The sequence below is a fragment of the Oculina patagonica genome, chromosome 3 (genome assembly GCF_052425735.1).
Source record: "Oculina patagonica isolate OP01 chromosome 3, crgOcupat, whole genome shotgun sequence".
In the NCBI taxonomy this organism is placed as follows: domain Eukaryota; kingdom Metazoa; phylum Cnidaria; class Anthozoa; order Scleractinia; family Oculinidae; genus Oculina; species Oculina patagonica.
This window is the reverse complement of record NC_135760.1, coordinates 28,700,439-28,715,048: the sequence shown is the minus strand read 5'-3', so window position 1 is coordinate 28,715,048 and position 14,610 is coordinate 28,700,439. Positions and strand designations below refer to the sequence as shown.

At 36.9% G+C, this 14,610-nt stretch overlaps 1 protein-coding gene across 1 annotated transcript in view; it reads left to right on the top strand.

Moving 5' to 3' along the window:
• LOC144647364 (transcription elongation factor SPT6-like) overlaps window positions 1–14,610 on the top strand; it is a 43,014-nt gene that overhangs the window by 14,498 nt on the left and 13,906 nt on the right. Inside the window, exons 7-15 of the mRNA XM_078507167.1 lie at window positions 1,093–1,270; window positions 1,658–1,744; window positions 3,842–3,946; window positions 5,864–5,971; window positions 6,594–6,683; window positions 9,277–9,419; window positions 10,589–10,800; window positions 10,921–11,056; window positions 14,225–14,375. Coding sequence (XP_078363293.1) covers window positions 1,093–1,270; window positions 1,658–1,744; window positions 3,842–3,946; window positions 5,864–5,971; window positions 6,594–6,683; window positions 9,277–9,419; window positions 10,589–10,800; window positions 10,921–11,056; window positions 14,225–14,375 — 1,210 coding nt within the window. The remainder of the gene's footprint in view (window positions 1–1,092; window positions 1,271–1,657; window positions 1,745–3,841; window positions 3,947–5,863; window positions 5,972–6,593; window positions 6,684–9,276; window positions 9,420–10,588; window positions 10,801–10,920; window positions 11,057–14,224; window positions 14,376–14,610) is intronic.

Sequence of the window (14,610 nt, the reverse complement as noted above, 5' to 3'; positions counted from 1 at the left end):
CTACAAGACAACGAATCTGTTATAATAAAGTTTGATTGACAAGTACATGTATTTGTTAAGGAGACTCCTTACTTGTACTGCCTTGGCTGCCGACTTAACAAATTTCACAAAACATCGCGCCCCCAAGCAGTGATGTGGAGTTGGCGAAAGCGTATGATGCAAGCACAAATGAAAGCCAAGGCCTCTTCGACTGCCACAATGGAAGAAAAGAACGCTTTTGCTCTTCTTATTCATATTTGGTTTGTTTTTCTAAAGTGTTAACATTACTTTTTTTTTTCTTTGCTGGCAACACACCAAGGTAACGGCAAATTTTGATTAAAACATCAGCTGTTGAGATCGCCTCATGTTTTCGCGGATGCAGCTGCAGTACAAAATATCAGCGGTTGACAGCTTGAAAATTGAGCCTTCAATGATTTCATACATGGAAAATACCGCATCAGCCAAGATGGCGGCCAAAATTATGATTTTATCGCGACAGAAAGTTGCAAGTTATTCTCTGTTTTCTAAAAGTTATGAATGGACGACAAGTGGTCAGAACGCAAGTAACTCATAAGAAAACTAAATAATTGTTGTTGTTTTTTTTTCATTAAGTCAAACTTAAGTCGTCCAGCGGACGAGTTTATGTAATCATTTGGTCGTCCATACGATGTTTTAGTCGTCTCGGATGACCGGACGACTGCGAATATGGATCCCTGCGAAGGCTTCCGAAAATCGCTCATAACTTAAACAAATCGCGTTTGATCGCTATAAAACTTATCATTTTATATAATTTAAGGATTTTTCTTTCAGATTCTCAAAATCTAAGCAATCGCGTCAGGTTTTCCCGTCTTAAAATGCGCTTAAAAAAGGGAACTGTCAGCCTCATAAATATCCGCAGGCCACCTTAAATGAAAACAACTGTTTACAACTTCAGAATCCTCATAAAATGTTCTTAAGGGTTAGTTACTTTCTTAGCTTTTGAGTGGATATTTGTCCTATTTTGATCTCAGTGAAAAGGGACTAAAAATCACTAAATTAGGGTCCAGGACTACATACCTTAAATCATTTTCCTGTCTTGTTGGTCAACTTGTTGATGTTATTTCTATCCATCAGCGCTCTTATGGAGGCCCAAGACATCTTTGGTCTTGACTTTGATTTTGATGAGTTTGAGAAGTATGGAAGAGATGATTTCTTGTCAGAAGAAGATGAAGATGAATATGAAGACGAGGAAGAAGAAGATGGTGCACTGAAAAGACCAAAAAAGAAATCAACTAAGAAATCTATTTATGAAGTAAGTGACTCATAACGTAGCAGATATTCTGACACTTCACTCCAGTTTACACAGCATTTGTGTCTAGGACTATGACTAGTAACAAGGTTATCACAACAATTTGCCAGCATTCCTTTGTTCACCATGGGTCTTCAAGGTTGATCTCTGTACATATGCAGCTCTATACTCCATAGTACCCAGAGTGTTTTTTTTTTATCATACTGTAAATTTAGTGAGCAATATTATGCAGTAATAGAAAATTATTTGTACAGGTAGCTGTTTTATTTCACAATTTACCTCCAGAGGATGGACAACAGAATCTTTCCTCCTAATTTTGCATTAATCTTGTCTGGAGAAAGAAAGGTTGTGTAGTGCTTGATTGAATTGATTTTGTTTCTTTGTTTGCAGGTATTTGAACCAAGTGAGCTTGAGAAGGGAATGTTAACCAACAAAGACAATGAAATCAAAACTGCAGATGTGCCTGAAAGATTCCAGGTGAAAAATCAACAAACTTGCAAGATGTTAGGTTTGACAACATGGACATTATTATTTCACTATTACTCCATTTTACCATAACTAGGTCAGGAGAATGCATAAAATATGAGCCGCTAATACACTCTAGAACAGGGCAAATATAGGGAGGGAAAGTAGAGCAACAAAATGGCCAGACTAAAAGATCCAAACTTTGACTTGTTTACATCCTTCAGGCTTGAAATAATAGTGAAAAAAGTGGAATAATAAAACCCTCATTCGATGATTTAACATGTAATATGCATGGATATTTTGCTCACTGCTTGTATTTGTCCTCACCTTTATGGGGCTTGGAAAAATAGTATGCAACTTGCAAAATATCCACACGTATTGTTAAACCATCAAATAAGGTGTATTTCTTACAATTAGGGATGAGGACAAAAACACTCAAATAACTTAAGGTTCAAGTTGTTAAAGTAACATTTACTCATGTAAAGGAGCTATGTCATGGACAGTGCATCTTGGAAAAAATTGGCCACTTTTTCAATTTCGTATTTATTTCCATCAGTGGTAAATATCCTTGTTTATGCTTAGTTTATTATTTTTTCTTTGGTATTTTTTACCTTATGAAACTTTCCTTTCAAAATTTTGTACATCTGGAAAAAATGGCGGGTAAGACTAATTTGCAGAACTGCAGACCATGGAACCTGCAGAACCTACTAAAAGCAACTTATTTCAGCTACTAAATTACTGCAAACTGATCACAAAAGGAAGAAAAAGGAAAGGAAATGAAAAGAGAAAGAAAGGAGTGAAAAATGACTACGATTTGGGGTAGTCCAAGTTGGTCACCCATCCAAGTTCTAACCCCCCTTCCCCCTCCCCCCACTTCTTTGCTGATCAGATGAGAACTAGTGCTTTCCTTGTGGGGCTAATATTAATTTTAGTACTTTATAGGTAAGTTGGCAACTCAAAGTGCATTAATTTTTGACCTACCGCTCCCTGACTGCTTGCCCTAGCTGTAGGTTAACGAGTGTGTATGATTGAAAGTGAGAGAGAAGTCCCTCTTTTTGCATGATACATGGTAGATTCAATGATTGACAGACATTATCAAGTGCCCTGTTTTCTTTTTTGTCGGTTCTGGTTTAGTACAAGCACAAGTGCCCTATGTGTTGTTCATAAACTTTTGGAACGCGCCTTAACCCTATTCATACTGGGCTTTTTTGGATCTTTTCAGACCAATCCACCCCCTTGGTAACTTCCAGAATATTTGAGAAATTACTATGGAACTCTGTCTTTTGGTATACGTCATGTAGGATGATGACGTCACATCACGTGACAATGACGTCATTAATAATAATAATAATATTAATAATAATCAATTGACCACTCCCGAATGGGGTTTTTCAGGGCCAATGGGAAACAAATATTGTAAATAAACATAACATGGTCAAAAATCCCAACTGGCAGGAGGCAGACCAGTTGGCTATTTACAAACGCAGCCGAGGAGTTGAACTCGGGACTACCGAGAACAACACCAGCTAGTGATCAGAACGGGACTTGAACCCGCGACCACTCGGCCACGCTGCCTCCTATCATTATGTCTAAACAGCCGCCATCTTGGATTTCAAAATTTTTCCAAAACGTCAGAGAACCCAAAATTACTGCACAGTACTTAAAATCAATAAATCTGTGCTTAAAAACTGCTTAAAGGTGAAAATAATCGCATTTAAGGTATTTTATTTTCATTAATAGAAACACAAAAATTACAAATTTGGGAAAACATGCCTGTCAAAATGCCGTTGCCGTGGTGACGTCAATTTCCTGACACAACAACCTATCCTACCAAATTATTCCCAGATAAATTTTAGATAAAGTCGCAAAGTTTGGCTGCCTTTGGTTGAATTTTGAAAAGTTATAAGCCCTCAAAGTCAGTACGGGCACTTTCTGCCCCCCCAGAGACAGACTTTACTTTCTCTTTTCCTTTCCTTTTCATTTTCTTTTGTGATTGGTTTGTAAAAATTATAAAGTTCAAATCAGTTATTTTCAGTAGGTTCAGCAGTTCCATGGATTTATCTTACCCAAAAATAGCTCCTTTAACATGACCATATTTCTGCACATCAGGTTCGTGATTTTCCTGTGAAGTCAACAGAAGAAGGAGAGCTTGATGAAGAAGCTGACTGGATTTACAAACATGCATTTCTGGATATGCCAATATCTCAGCAGCAGGTTTGAAACATGACCAAAAAAACGAAATGTTTTCATTGAAATTGACAAATTTGAGGTTGAGCATGACAGCAGGAATTATCAAGGCTGGGGTTTCTGTTATCTTGTAAAGCCAGTGATAGAGGGATGATAATGAACTAAAAGTGCAGAAGTGCTGTCAGTTTTGTGAGGACCATAGTTATTAGGCTGTCAATTAATTTATTTGCATCTACCGTTATGTACTAGGATCGATTTAGATAAATCTGTAAAACTTTGGTGCCTGTGGCTTTTGCAGCCCACGCTGCTTGCATTATGCAAAAACATACAACTTTCATCATACAAGATTGTCGTACACCATGATTGCTGAAGAGTTTTAAAACTTGTTTCAAAATCTAATGACATTGTTCATGTTGTACAAGACAATGGTAAGCAAGTTGAAGGCTTGATTTATACAAAACAACTCGATTTACTTTTAACACCTTTGGACTTGATAAAAAAATTTGACAGTGTCAAATGTAAATGGTATCCAGCTCAAAAATTTTGTATACGTAATTGGACTACATGCTGTCCAATTTGGAAATAATTTAATGAAAAAAAATCAGAGGGCAGCCAAATTTTGACAAGGCCGTAGGCCAAGTCCAATTTGGCTGTCATAAGGAATTTTTTTAATCTAATTATTTTCAAATTGGACAGCATGTAGTCCGGTTACATATTAATTATATAGCTGTAGACAGTCAGTCCAGCATAAACAATAAACTTATGTCCAGAACGGGGAAAGCATTTAACAATAGTAGGCATAACACAGCACATGCAACTTACTTAAAGCATTGTCTTCACAAATAAAACTTAACAAAATAGTGCAATTTTATTCACCTGGGTTTGCAAAGCTTGCTGCAAAGTGAGTGAAAACATTGCATCAATCAATGAAAGTCGTAAACAAAGTGTCCGAAGAGCTTTACACAAAAAACAACAAAGAATTGCATCTAGCTCATGGCGATGATTATCTAACAGATTTCTTGCTTTGCTTCGCTGCACTTACGTTCAGCCAAGTTTTGTACTATTATAAAAAAAAAAAAAAAAAAAAAAAAAAAAAAAAAAAAAAAAAAAAAATTATATGTTCACCTTTTATAAGAAGGAGTGTAAAGGTGTTTTGCTCTTGGTTTTTGCTTCTTAGTGTAGCTAGCTAGCTCCTCTTCTGACAACATAGAAAATTTCTCTTTGTTGTTGCTATTGCTGAAAAGCTCAAAAGGAATGGAAAAACGTAACAAACTTGCCTTATAAAATTCCGCCATAGTCGACTAACATTACGACAAGTTTAAAGGGCTGACGCTATGCTTTTTGCTAATTGGCTAATATCTGTCACTTGTTGTTTTTTCTTCGATTTGATTGGCTGAGACAAAACTGTCCAATTTTTTCGACTTTTTTGCTTGTTTACTAAAAGGAGGGGGAAAAGGGGTTAGGTTGGGTAATATGGAACCACATTCTTGTTAACTCTCAAGGGACTGTTTTAATTTCTCAAAGGAATACTTTCCGCTGTGGGTGATCAAAGCGTGTGACTTGTAAAGTGTCACTCTATAGAGATCTTTGATTCTTAAATTGGACAGTTTGTGCATTTTACCTGAAAGTCCTAATTGAAACTATCCAAATTTAATCCTAAATTGGACAGTTCTCAGAAATTAAGGAAAAATAGCTGCGCTGACAATATAGGATTTACTGACAGCTATATAATTATTAAAAAAATTAAAAATTATTTAAAAAAGAGTGTATTGAAGGATGAGTTATAGCGTCAGAAAAATCATTGTTTTAAAGATGTACTGTAATTTTTGATCTAGTGTGCTATTAACTATATTTGTAACCTACTTTTAAAAACAAAATGTTAGAAAATCTCTTTGCAAACCCATTCAAATATTATTATTATCGCACATACATTGTAAATTGCAGGACCTTCTTGATGGTGATATCCATTCTCATGCTAAAACACCCAAACCATACAGTGCCGTTAGTAAGATCAGGGAGGCTTTGAACCTTATGCGCAACCAACTCTTTGAGGTTTGTTGAGTCACTCCAATGCTCAAAATATTAAATTTGTGGTTCCTGTTTTAAATATTAAAATACATTGTAAATAAAAAACAGATATTGTAAATAGAACAGAAACTTGTTTTAAGTCCCAACTGATTGGAGGTTGAACAGCTGGTTATTGCAAAATGTGGAGAAGTTAAATTTGTTTTGTTTAATCAAACATAGGTTTAATTGCCAGTGTAATGTCATTGTTCTGCATATATACATCATATTTTATTTGTTATACATACTGCTGGAAAACAATGTTACAGACCGCATTCTGTGTTCTGTGCTGAATCAGCTATGAATGTTTATAATTATTTAGAATCATGTTTATTTTTATCTTAACCAATTCAGTTACTTGACAGGACTGGCCTAAAAGACAGATAAAGTCTGATTAAAACAATGATTAAGAAGTGAAAAGTTTTTAATTTATTAAGGACATGAGCTTAGGTCTTCCCTAATGTGTTGATATTGCACCCAGTGAAGTTCTGAGAATAAAATTATTGATGGCACTGACAGCAACAACATTTCAGTTCTTTATTCTCAACACCTTTCTGCTTGTTAATGTTTGATATTGTAATGAGAAGTAAGGTATTGATTACTTTTGCAGGTTCCATTTATTGCCAACTACAGAAAAGAGTACATTGAACCTGAACTGAATGTTGAAGACTTGTGGAAGATATGGGAATGGGATGAAAAGGTGTTGCTGACAGCAATTGTCTTTGTTGTAGTTTTTCATTTGTTGTTCAGTGTTAAGTGCTGAGCTCTTAAGGTGATTCCCTAGTATTGCATTGCACATCCTTACTGTGCAGAATTTTACGCGTATTTAGCGCGCGCACATAAACAAAATGGCGGTCTTTTCTTTGCGGTTTGGCTCGCGAGAGAGAGAAATCATCGTTTTCTCGTAAACGAGTTCGGTGACCTATCATTTTTTTCTCTTCGTTCGAAAGTGGTGATCAAATTCTTTCTATAGTATAAATACAGATCAATTTCTATGGCAGAATAATACATAATCACCGAAAACGTGTACTTTGCCAGAACTTGCAAAGGAAATATTTAACAATTATTCCATGAGCCCGCGTTGGATACGAGGTGGTAAATAGCCAACGAGGCGCGAAGCGCCGAGTTGGCTATAACGACCCGTATCCAACAAGGGCGAATGGAATAATTGTTTTATTAAATTCTTTTCAAGTTTATAAATCGACTGGACATTTCATTTTGATGTAAACAAAGTGATAGTATGGGGAGGCGCGAAAATTCTGGCGCGGTGTTCACTTCTTGAGTTGAATGAAACATACGAGGAAAGCGAGCGAGAGAGTTTTCTTCCCAAGATTTTCCTCGAACAATCCCCTCTTAAGTCGTATTAATATCCTGGTAATTGTGACAACAGTTAAGATTTACGAGAAGATCCGAAGCAAAAGCTTTTCTGGAAACTACAAGTCTTGTGCAAGTCGAACGTAGCAAGTGTTTACATTGTACTTGTAGTTTACGGCTCCACGGCTGCTGTCATCAAGACTGCTATATTATTTAAAGCGAAATTGAGCTCAAAGTGGAACAGGTTTATTGAAGTATAAAAGGACAAGGCCAAGATTAAAAGGTAACAAACTTTACAGAAGTGCTGAGCCTAATTTTATGACGTACAATGAATGAAACTGTGTCAGTTTGCCGTTCTTTCGTAAATTATTTGCTGCTTTTCTACTTTATTCACTCGCTCTTGTTGTGCGTTTACAAGTATTATTAATTAAATTTTTCGCATCAATCCTTTTGTTTTGCGTAGTTAATTTAACTATGGCATTTCTGTGGTTTTGAAGGCATCGCTGATTATTTCATGTTCATAAAGCTCGTCAAATTTGCTGTTTTCAACCATTTTTCTGATCGAACTGTCGCTTCCCGTAGAAAAATTTTACGCTGAGCGGCACTTGCCGCACTCATTTCCCATATAAGGTCAAACATAGGTATACGAGCTGATAACCGGGATTCAGTGAACCAATCAGAAAGCTAGAAATGCAATATCCGAGGTTGAGAATTTAATAAAAGGAATTATATGGTAAATACAAGGTCTTCCTGCTCCTAAACAAATACGGTGATCCCCCTTTTTTATTTCAAAATTTAACTTCCCTTTAGGTAAACAACCAACTGGCAAAGTTTGGTTGGAAATCTATGAGCAGTTCTATTTCTAGGGAAATACCTTAAGTTTCCTTGTTGATAATACAGGTACTGGTATCAACCATAAAAACTCTGTTAAGCTTCTGGGGGGGGGTTATTTCTTTTTGAGACCTTTTGAGGGGGTGGGGGCTCGCCTGAAAAAGAACTGAACATAGATTTTCATTCAAACTTTTCCTATTAGTTGTTTATCTTAAGGGAATTTGATCAATGCACTCAAAATATGAGAAAAAAACTGATAGATCACCATACTTGTTTACTAGAAAATGATGATTTTTCTCTCCCAACCAAAGCCGCACAGGAAAAAGTCAGCATTTTGTTTATGTGTGCGCACTAATGTCACGTAAAATTCTGCAGTAAGGATGCAGAATGCAAAACAGGGGAATGAGTTTAGGGTATATATAGGAAAAAAAAATAAAGTTGACTTTCCAAATGTTTTAGTGCTGTTTAGTAACACATTTTCACACAAAACTAACAAAACATAAGTGTGGTGCATGATTAATAATTATTAATAAGTGGGATGTTCATCCATTGATATTGGATGAAGACCACGACTTCACTGATGGGTTGAGTGTGTATGAAGCTGAACAAAAGGAAGATAAAAAAAGGTGGATATTAACTAAAAATAACCTTGTTTTCTTCTGCAAAATGATTGCTGTGATCCACCATCTAGGGCGCGGGGGGGGGGGGTTGCTTAATAGAGAGCGGGGGGGGGGGCTTGTTAAAAATTGAACTTCCAAAGGGGAAGGGAGGGGGCTTATAGCTTTTATGGTAAGTTCCCTCTTATTAACCCAGCATGAGGGCTGTACTAGGAGAATATAGTCTGAAGTCTTTCTGGTACACACCAAGGGGCAAGAGGTCCATACAAGAAAGACTGAGGACAGTATTAATTTTTGGAGTAGGGTCCAGCTTAGCTATTGAGTGTTAATAAAAAGGTTACTACATGGCTGTTTGCTTAGCCAGCCAGCCGGCATCACATCACTCATAATACCTGTAGGCATTAGAAGAAAATCCAGCCCCAACTATTAGCCAATTGATCACTGTCAAGATATATAACAAGCTCTAGCCATATAAAGTACTAGTGACGACCTCTGCATGATTTTAATTATTTTTGTTCTGTTTATTGGCAGTGGTGCCAGCTACGCACTCGTAAGGAGAATCTCCATCATCTGTTTCAAGAAATGCAGGATTACCAGTTTAACAAGATTCAAGAGAGTGGTGATCAGCCTCTTGATGATGATACAAGAATTTTACAGGCTGAAGATGTTGATAGGTAATCCTTTTTGAACAAAAAGCTTGAAAAAGCTGAAAACTGTGTAATTAAACTGCTTATTTGCTAAGAAATATGCTGTGTCTAGATACCCACCAGCCCTCCAGGAAGTTTTTTTAAAGACTAGATACCTGGTTGTCTAGAATTCTCATAGAATTTCCACAAAATATTACAATAGACAATCTTTGTTTAGAAGTTCGAAGCACCATTTCAAAAGTGATTTCTATTAAACACTATGTTGGCTTTGTAGTGTTTGAATTTTTCTCCGTTTACAAAACATCTGTGCTCTGACTAATGGAGTCAACTTCAATAAAATACCATAAAATTCCGGTATAAAGCCCCCCAATTATAGGCCCATCTACCTGGAAACAAAAAAATACATCCGGTTATTGGATATAAGCCCCTCACTGCTGGATGACAGTACTGAACAGGGCTAAGTGTTGCTTTATTATGGCTTTTTAACTTAAAAACGGATTTCGATCGTTTCGAAAAGTTTTTTTATTCCGCTTATAATTAAGCCCTCCCACATATAAGCCCCTCCATTTAAGCCCAATTAAAACCCCATACTAATTTGTGTAAGCCCAGGGCTTATAACCGGAATTTTACAGTATCCACAACAAATATCAGTGACACTCCCTGAGTGTGTGATATTTGTTCAGAAATGCCAAGCAACTCTAACTTGGGCATGCATACTATAGATTCTCTACTTAGAGCACAGATATTTTCTAAGTTTAAAAATCAAGATTCTTTAGTATGCCCAGGGTCAAGAATTTTACCAACTACAAAGCCAAAAGGGTCTCTGAATTCGCTTGATATTTTCTAAACAAAGATTGCTTACTTTCAAAAGAATTAACTGTGACATATCTATTCTAGTTGTGAAAATTGCATTACTAGATCACTTTCCTCAGTCTTTCATCCTACCCACATGGGAGATGGAATGAATCACCAACAATAACACAAAAGAAAAGGAAAAGAAACTAGGCTACTCCAGGCTGTTTGAGTAATACCGGTAACATCTCTTGAGATATTGCACTGTACTTCTTAAATGCTTTATTATTTTAATAAACTTTTGTTTTGAGGTGTTTGTCCGTAATACTGCAACATAGCCCCTTAAACCATGCCAGTCCTAACAACACCTCATTGACTGAAAGTGTCATATGTTTTTTTCTTAGGCTGGATGGAGTTGAGACAATGGAACAGCTAAAAGATGTATACAGCCATTTTATGTTGTACTACAAAAACGATATCCCTGCTATGTGGGAAGCCAAGAGAAAAAAGAATCAATCAGCTGTGAGTGAGGAGGCTGATGGTGAACCAAAGGTCACACCACAAAAACAGAAAATGCCAGCAAAGCGTGATCTTTATACTATATGTAGACAAGCAGGTAAGAAACGTCAGAGGCTTGTGTACTTTTTATGACTTGGACACTGTCACTTCATTAACTTAAAATTAGAGAGCTTCTGAAATGAACTTATTGTAATCACAAGTCTTGCCATTCTTTAAGGTGTTAGTGGTTTGGCCAGAAAGTTTGGCTTAACGCCAGATCAGTTTGGAGAGAACTTGCGTGACAACTACCAAAGACACGAGACACAGCAACATCCTCTTGAACCAGATGACACAGCTGAGACTTATCTCAGTAGGTCAGTGAGTTAACTATGCATGTACTGTACCACAACAACCGTCGTCCTGAGGTGAGGCAGCCAAATGGTCAGCCTGCTGGTGTCTGGACTGAGCAGTCCAGATCAAGCCCTGGCCAGGGTCATTATGTGCCACTTCTTAAAACACTTTGGTCTCACCATGTGGCTGCCTAGCTCCTTGTTCACCCAGATGGGTAAAATAAATTGGTAACATCAATTTTAATGGGGGGAGTAACCCTGCGATGGACTAGCACGCCATCCTTGTGGTAGTAGAACACTTCTTGAACCAGGATAATATCCCCCTTTATGGGACACTTAAAAACCTTTTTGTTGCAGTCTCAACTTGAATCATTTGTAAAAGTATCTAAGTCAGTATGCTGGGATCAAACATATGCTGTAGTTAGACAAAATCTGTGATAATTTTTTTGATGATCCAAAGCTTGTGATGAGAACTAAAAATAACAGTGATTTGTGTTACCGGTATACTAGTTGAACAGCTTGAAATGGATTACAAAACAGATAATGGTCATAAGACAAGATGAAATTGTGTTTTTATCCCTGACTATGTTTGCGTAAAGCAATGATTACAGATACCGTAAAGTTCCGTGTATAAGCCGCACCCGTAGATAAGCCGCACCCCCGATTTGGAAGCTCAAATTTGAAAAAAAAAATACAGACAAAAAAGTTTAAAGTTCAAGTGAAGTATTATTGGTAAACAAACAAGGACAAACAAGCACGGTTTCAAAACACTGACACGGCAGTTGTTGCAATGTTTCATATGAATTAAGTGTTATGAAAGCAAAATTTCACTTGTCATACCTCTTTTTTAGTTTGAAATCACAATATCTTAAACTTGAGATGCTCTCTTGATGTCATTTTTTCAAGAAATTCACATCTATAAACACTCGATGAAATCAGCTGTGAAATTCGTACGCGAATGAATGCTTAGTACTTAACCAAGCTTGAAATGTGGAGAGGAGTCTGGGCGTCACAAAATAAAAATGGCAGCATTTTCCTTTGGTTTGGCCCTCGTATAAAGAAACCAAGTTTTCAAGATTCTTGGAGACTGCTAACCGCAACAGTATAAAAACTTCATACAGAATAGGAGTTTGATAATCCAAAAGATTTAATTGCTGTGAAGGTCAATAAAAAAGCGAAGCGGTCGGGCATTTTTTGCCCCGTGAGTACTTGCGATTATGTTGGTAATTCTCGGACGCGGCGGGAAGGCAAGCGTTGAAGTGACCGGCAGGCATCACTGCAAACAGCTTTGCAGAGGAAAGAAAAGGCAGTGAACGACAACAAAGTTTTCAGGTTGTTATATGTTTATTCAGTGGTGTCTTGAAAAGTTTTTATGAATATTAATTAGGCCTTTGGGAACTCCAACCATAGATGTTTCCGTAGATAAGCCGCACCCCCAATTTTTTACTAAGATTTTAAGGGAAAAGGTGCGGCTTATACGAGGAACTTTACGGTACCTAAGTGTTGTAAGGCAATCTATTTTGTTGTCCTTCTCTTCGTGCTAAAAGTGGCTTTGAGCCACTGAACTCGGAAAATAATGAAGTAATAATCGAAAACCTGCACTGAACTGACAAATAAAGACTTGCCAGAGCAAATCCTGTTAAACTTTCCACACTTCAGTTCACTTCATTCAGTTCAATATGTCCATAATTGAAAAAAAGAATTGCATCAGCACTTCCAAAACTTAATCATTTAGCTCAGTGCGTCAGCACCATGTCTGCTTATCAAGAGCAGGCCGTGGGTTCGAGTCCCCTAACTTGTGCCATTGTAAATAATGTGTTATTCCTTTATTCCTTTTTTTCACTATTTTCAAATGATTGTGTCAAAATCATTGCGCTATAAACATCATTTATTGTACCGTAATGCTGAGCCGTCTGACAGTTTTCGAATACAAAATTAAAGGGGCTATGTCACGCAATTTTAGGCAATTTTGGCACTGACCAACTGGTCATAGAATTAACTGAAATATCACAATAACGGCTTAAAACTGTAGAAGAACTCAAAAGAAACACAGAAAGGCCAAAAGGGGGCATAGATGGACAAACTTCGTGAAGATTAAAACAGATTGTGTTCGGGAAACTTGAAAAACGCTTGCCCGACTTTTTTCAAGTTTACCTCAATTTGTATGAAAGTGTCATTTACAATGCTCGAAAATCATTGTTGTTTGTTATGTGGCCGTGATTTTGCCAATAAAAGACTTTTGCTCTGCCAATTTGAAGTTTAGAGCTCTTAAATAACAAAAATAAATAAAATTACCTAAAATACCATGACATAGCCCTTTTAAAAAGGCAAGGCTGAGAAATGATGTCTTTGCTAAAAATGAGTTTTGGTTTATTCAAGAAAACTGATATTAGCACAATATTTCGGCTCGATTACAAAGTCATAGCCGTGTTAATAGTACGCAAGAAACAAGAAATGTAGGTTATCAGAGAATGAGGTCTAATTCTCTTGAGGCCTTATAGCTCTTGCACACATCGCGTGACTATGTTCAACAGGAAACGAGTGAAATTGGCCCTGCTAACTAAAACTCAGAATTTTCTGAGCTAAAAATGTTAAAACAAAACTTACATAGTGGAACTTGTCCTAGTGCAGTGAGCTGGTTTGTGACACCTACATTTCTTCTGTTTAATTTATCTGTAATATACATTATCACTTGTACAATCAATGTATAGCATGGTAAATTTTGCATTAACTAAAAACTTGAAAAAAAGATTCTGAGTTCCAGATGGGATTTAAACCCACGACCCTCCGTGATCTAGTCGGATGCTCCACCACTGAGCTACTGAGGACTCTATGGTGAACACGGGTGGAAATCCCATCTGGAACTCGGAATTCCCGTCAAGTCCCATCTGAAACTTGGATTTTTTTTCCTGAGTTTTCTTTTAATGAAAAAAATACTATGCTATATTTCTCATAAAGACTCACTTGGCGACAACAAATGTAGCTGAAGATTCCCAGCTTGGGAAGAAGAACACTTTTCCTGAAACACAGTCATGTCTGTATTAAACGTATTACACTATTCTAACAAAAAGGTCCAGCTTTTGTGAAAACAAACTTAGTCCTCTCTGTTTAATAGCTACATTGCTTGTAAGAAGATAAAACTAGTGCAGGTTCACTACAGTGCTCATCAATATATCTGTCTTTCCACCACAGTACATTTTCAACTGTTGATCAAGTTCTAGAGGCTGCACAGCATATGGTAGCCATGCAAATTGCAAGAGACCCATTAGTTCGGCAGTGTGTAAGACAGATATTCTATGAGAGAGCCAAACTCAAGATAAAACCAACCAAAAAAGGAAGGAAGGTAATGAATTGATTGTGCTTTTTTATCGTAGCTGATTCACTGAGTCAATCATGAATGAATTAACTTTATTCAAGTGTCGGAGTCAAATTATTAAATGACATTTAAAATTGTTTTGTAGTTAGGCTAGTTAAGCTATAAGTTTCCAAAGAAACTGTTGTGCTGAAAGCTGATGTCTTGGGTGTAAGCCCTTTACTGGAGCAATGTTGTCTGATAAGGGGCTAATGCTTGAAACATC